At 41.4% G+C, this 6,000-nt stretch overlaps 1 protein-coding gene across 4 annotated transcripts in view; it reads left to right on the forward strand.

Annotated features, from left to right (window-relative positions):
- CEBPG (CCAAT enhancer binding protein gamma) overlaps window positions 1-5,625 on the forward strand; it is a 97,685-nt gene extending 92,060 nt beyond the window's left edge. For all 4 annotated transcript variants that reach the window (XM_044302248.1, XM_044302249.1, XM_044302247.1 and 1 more), the window contains one exon: window positions 3,974-5,625. In XM_044302248.1, the coding sequence (XP_044158183.1) occupies window positions 4,009-4,419 (411 nt within the window). In that variant the 5' untranslated portion in view covers window positions 3,974-4,008 and the 3' untranslated portion in view covers window positions 4,420-5,625. The remainder of the gene's footprint in view (window positions 1-3,973) is intronic.
- Window positions 5,626-6,000: the final 375 nt, after the last annotated feature.

Here is a 6,000-nt window from a genome sequence, read left to right on the forward strand (position 1 = left end):
TCGGTCACAATGATACCCAGGGTGTTTATATTTGTAATTTAGGTATTCATTTTTTAATTATATGGAAAGGGGGGTGATTTTAAACTTTTTTTTTTTTTATATATTTGTAACTTTTTTTGTTTTTGTGCTCATTTTGAAGGTCATATGAGCCAATAAATTTTTTTTTTTTTTATCTTTGATTTTGTTCTATAAGGGATTTTTAAATTAACATTTAAACCCTCATTTGCTCATTTCTTATTCTGGCCTGCCATCTGGTGGCCAAAATAAGAATTGCAGCAGGAACACTTTCAGCATCATCAGCGAGGGTGATGGTGTTCAGCGAGGGTGATGATGCCCGAATTGGCCACATGGGGCATCTGTAGGAGGCCCGGAAGGGCGAGCTTAAGGGTTTTTGCGCATGTAGCTACTGTGATCTCGCTTGATCACGGCATCTAAAGCCTTTAATTACTGTGATCAGCATTATTGCCGGTCACAGTAAGTAGCTGCAGGTCTCTGCTGTGTGAAACAGCAGAGATCTGCCAGCCATGACGCCCGCTGCACGGGCGAGCAGGCGCCATGTTTACACATGGCTGTTAGCAAAGGTGTTAAAACCTTGAAATAAAATTGATCCCCCCCCCCCCCCCCCCATTTGATTCACACATGCCAACCAGTTTGAAGACGTAGTTTTTTATTGTTACAAGAATAAAGACAACAACAAAAAAATACCCCTGCAAGTCATTATTTTTTCCTTATGACTTTGATGCTTCTTAATGCCTTCTTGCTTAAAAGCATTTTCTAAGACTTTAATACTGTCGACCTGTCCTCAGGATAGGTCATCGGTATCTGATCGGTGGGGGGCTGACACCCAGGACAGTGAGGGCTTACCAACAGTACCAACTGTGCTTATCATGTTCTGCCCCATTCACTTCTGTGGGTCTGAGCTGCTCCTAGGCTATGTGACCGATGGCCTAGGAAAAGCTGAGAGAAATCCGCAGAGCTACTGTGAGCGCCATAGCCTTTTCAAACCGTTGATGAGCTGGGGTCCTGGGCGTTAGACCCCTCCAGTCAGATACTGATGACCTATCCTGAGGACACACTTACCAGACTTGTAAACAGAGGATTACTTCCCTTCGCTGCCTTTCCACTCCTTCTCCCAGCCTGCAATACTTAGATGGGCTCCCTCAATATCAACATCCGGTTGTGACCATTCGTCATGACCTAAGGGGAGACGGTCACTACCACAACCAGTAATTGGCTTATTAGCTGCAGCAATGTCAAACTGGATGTTGACATTGAGAGAGCGCAGCGGAGCATCGCATACAGAGGTTGCCCCCCCCATTCTTGCACAACCCCTTTAACCACTTCAACCCCGCTAGCTGAAACCCCCTTCATGACCAGGCCACTTTTTACACTTCTGCACTACACTACTTTCACAGTTTATCGCTCGGTCATGCAACTTACCACCCAAAATGAATTTTACCTCCTTTTCTTCTCACTAATAGAGCTTTCATTTGGTGGTATTTCATTGCTGCTGACATTTATACTTTTTTATCGAAATTTAACGGGTTTTTTTGCAAAAAAATGAAATTTTTCACTTTCAGCTGTAAAATTTTGCACAAAAAAAACAACATCCATATATAAATTTTTCGCTAAATTTATTGTTCTACATGTCTTTGATTAAAAAAAAATGTTTGGGCAAAAAAATAAAAATAATGGTTTGGGTAAAAGTTATAGCGTTTACAAACTATGGTACAAAAATGTGAATTTCCGCTTTTTGAAGCATCTCTGACTTTCTGAGCACCTGTCATGTTTCCTGAGGTTCTACAATGCCCAAACAGTAGAAAACCCCCACAAATGACCCCATTTCGGAAAGTAGACACCCTAAGGTATTCGCTGATGGGCATAGTGAGTTCATAGAACTTTTTATTTTTTGTCACAAGTTAGCGGAAAATGATGATTATTATTATTTTTTTTCTTACAAAGTCTCATATTCCACTAACTTGCGACAAAAAATAAAAAATTCTAGGAACTCGCCATGCCCCTCACGGAATACCTTGGGGTGTCTTCTTTCCAAAATGGGGTCACTTGTGGGGTAGTTATACTGCCCTGGCATTCTAGGGGCCCAAATGTGTGAGAAGTACTTTGCAATCAAAATGTGTAAAAAATGGCCTGCGAAATCCGAAAGATGCACTTTGGAATATGTGCCCCTTTGCCCACCTTGGCTGCAAAAAAGTGTCACACATCTGGTATCGACGTACTCAGGAGAAGTTGGGGAATGTGTTTTGGGGTGTCATTTTACATATAACCATGCTGGGTGAGAGAAATATCTTGGCAAAAGACAACTTTTCCAAATTTTTTATACAAAGTTGGCATTTGACCAAGATATTTTTCTCACCCAGCATGGGTATATGTAAAATGACACCCCAAAACACATTCCCCAACTTCTCCTGAGTACGGCGATACCAGATGTGTGACACTTTTTTGCAGCCTAGATGCGCAAAGTGGCCCAAATTCCTTTTAGGAGGGCATTTTTAGACATTTGGATCCCAGACTTCTTCTCACGCTTTAGGGCCCCTAAAAAGCCAGGGCAGTATAAATACCCCACATGTGACCCCATTTTGGAAAGAAGACTCCCCAAGGTATTCAATGAGGGGCATGGCGAGTTCATAGAAAATTTTTTTTTGGGCACAAGTTTGTGAGAAAAAAAAAATAAAAAAATCAATTTTCGCTAACTTGTGCCCCAAAAAAAAATTTCTATGAACTCGCCATGCCCCTCATTGAATACCTTTGGGTGTCTTCTTTCCAAAATGGGGTCACATGTGGGGTATTTATACTGCCCTGGCATTTTAGGGGCCCTAAAGCGTGAGAAGAAGTCTGGAATATAAATGTCAAAAAAATGTTACGCATTTGGATTCCGTGAGGGGTATGGTGAGTTCATGTGAGATTTTATTTTTTGACACAAGTTAGTGGAATATGAGACTTTGTAATAAAAAACAAAAAAAAAAATCAATTTCCGCTAACTTGGGCCAAAAAAATGTCTGAAAAGAGCCTTATAGGGGGGGTGATCAATGACAGGGGGGTGATCACCCATATAGACTCCCTGATCAACCCCCTGTAAGGCTCCATTCAGACGTCCGTATGATTTTTACGGATCCACTGATACATGGATCGGATCCGCAAAACACATACGGACTTCTGAATGGAGCCTTACAGGGGGGTGATCAATGACAGGGAAGTGATCAGGAAGTCAATATGCGTGATCACCCCCTTGTCATTGATCACCCCCCTGTAAGGCTCCATTCAGACGTCCGTATGCGTTTTGCGGATCCGATCCGTGGATCCGTAAAAATCATACGGACCTCTGAATGGAGCCTTACAGGGGGGTGATCAATGACAGGGGGGTGATTAGGGAGTCTATATGGGGTGATCAGTGGTTCATAAAGGGTTAATAAGCGACAGGGGGGGGTGTAGTGTAGTGTGGTGTTTGGTGCGACTTTACTGAGCTGCCTGTGTCCTCTGGTGGTCGATCCAAACAAAAGGGACCACCAGAGGACCAGGTAGCAGGTATATTAGACGCTGTTATCAAAACAGCGTCTAATATACCTGTTAGGGGTTAAAAAAATCACATCTCCAGCCTGCCAGCGAGCGATCGCCGCTGGCAGGCTGGAGATCCACTGGCTTATCTTCTGTACCTGTGAGCGCGCCTGTGTGCGCGCGTTCACAGGAAATCTCGGCTATCGCGAGATGACGCGCCGATGCGTCCAGGAGGAGTAAATCAACCACCTCCCGGACGCATCGGTGCGTTAGGCGGTCGGGAGGTGGTTAAAGTATAAGATGGCTTTAAAGAAAAATGCCAGACAACATTATTAAAATGGTAATGCAGTTAATATTGTAATATGAATAACACAAGCAGGATATTACATAAATGCCTTTAAAAAAAAATTATATTGCTTGATATAGTGATAATTGTGAAAATTCTGTAATTTCACTGCAGGTTATCAAGCATTTTTGCATTCACAACACTTGAAAATGAATATATCTCCATCTTCTTCAGATGATGGTCTCAATAATTCACACCTGAGTAGTCCACCAACTCCCCAGCTTGTAACATTAAATCCAGAAGGAGGTGGAAAAGCTACTCCTCCAAGTAAAAACAAGAAAGTACAGAGGATGGATCGTGGCAGTGAGGAGTACCGCCTACGAAGGGAACGCAACAATATGGCTGTGAAGAAAAGTAGACTGAAAAGCAAGCAAAAAGCCCAAGATACACTACAACGGGTCAATCAGTTAAAAGAGGAGAATGAGAGGCTGGAGGCCAAAATAAAGCTATTGACGAAAGAGTTAAGTGTATTGAAGGACCTTTTCCTAGAGCATGCACACAACTTAGCAGAAAGTGTACCACAAGAGACTTCTGCAGCAGGGCAGGAGAAATCAACGTAATTTGTAGTACATTATATTAATTGGTGGCAGAATTCAAAACAGACACTTGTACAGAAAAAAAGCCTTGAGAGTTAATGGATTATTCACAAAGTAGTACTTCAACTTGTATATATTGTATGTGACTAGACCTGGGAATTTAGATGTTATAACATTTCTTAATTCTTTTTTTCAAAGAGGTTCTCCAGGAATAATTTAAAATGGTAGCAAGCAACCTGTCTTAGAATATGTGCAGGAATGGTTGCCACTACTTGCAGAGCTGCCTGGTGGGTAATGGGGAGGGGGGGGGGGGGGGGGCAGGGCAGGCCTCACTATACACTAAATTCTAGCACTTGCTTATACTATACAGTGGTGAGCGTACTTGCCAGGCTGCTTAGCAATGATGGCATATCGTAGGCAGGATTGCATCATCTCTATTTATTGTAGAGCAGTGTAGTGTGGGCCCACCCCCTTACCCACCTAGTAAGTTCTGCAAGTGGTGGTAACCAGTCCTGCTCACATTGTAGGACGGGTTGTTAGTTGCTGTTTTAAAATCATTCCCAGAGAATCCCTTTTAAGCAAAACAAAAAATTATGTTAAAAACTATTTTGAACTTCAAATTAAGTTATGGTTCACATTTGTGTATGAGGCGAAGTTACAGATTTATTCAGATTTTAGAGGAAAGACATGAATGGTGTTTTTCCTGTAGGGCCTCATGAACTTCATTGTCAGACAATGTGTCTGTAAGTGCCTTGTGGTGTTTGACAGATCCAACACTGTGTTCTGGATTCCATGATAAACAGAAGCTCTAAAACCAAACTTAAAGGTATTTTCTGGTTTGCATCAATACCCTTTAAAATAATTGACGGTAGCTGTAATTTTGTAATGTATTTTTTATCTTTTAATGCATTTATCTTCCGTTCTGGGCTATAGTCACATGGCCATGCAACTCTTTCTTACTTCTTATGTTATATCCATGAACATGTCAAAGCAGCAACAGGGACAGTGATCGAGGAGTGTGTCTATGTAACTAGATGGACTGGAGGAGCTATAAACTAGCTGGGGCAATGCTGGAGCTGTGACAGAGACATCATCATAAGTTTGCTTGGATACAGCAACAGGAAGTGCTACATGCAAGATGTAATCAAACCAAAGTTATTTGTCTACATATTGAAAATGTGTCAGGAGAGTCTAAATTGAAAAAAATAAAATAAAATCACAGGAAAGGTGTCCATGAGGTAAGCATCTACATGTCATATATGTTAAAAACTGTAGCAAACCCTGAAAACCCCTTTTAATTATTGTGCATTTGGCATATCAGAGTGATAAAATTACATTTGCATGGCTTAACCCCTTCCTGTCACACCAGTATCTGGTTGTTTCTTCAACCTTGCCTTCCAAGACCCCTAATTTAAAATTTTCCTTCAGCATCTCAGTGCTTGTTTTAGATGGGGCAAGCTGTGTTTTTAATGGCACCATTTAATGTACTGTATAATGAATAGAGAAACTGAAAAAAAAAAAAATTAGGGTAGGATGGAGGCAAAAACACAAATGTGCCATTGTTTAGTTTTTAATGGCATTCACCATTTACATTAACTTTCTTCT

This window comes from Bufo gargarizans, chromosome 7 (assembly GCF_014858855.1).
Source record: "Bufo gargarizans isolate SCDJY-AF-19 chromosome 7, ASM1485885v1, whole genome shotgun sequence".
NCBI lineage: Eukaryota > Metazoa > Chordata > Amphibia > Anura > Bufonidae > Bufo > Bufo gargarizans.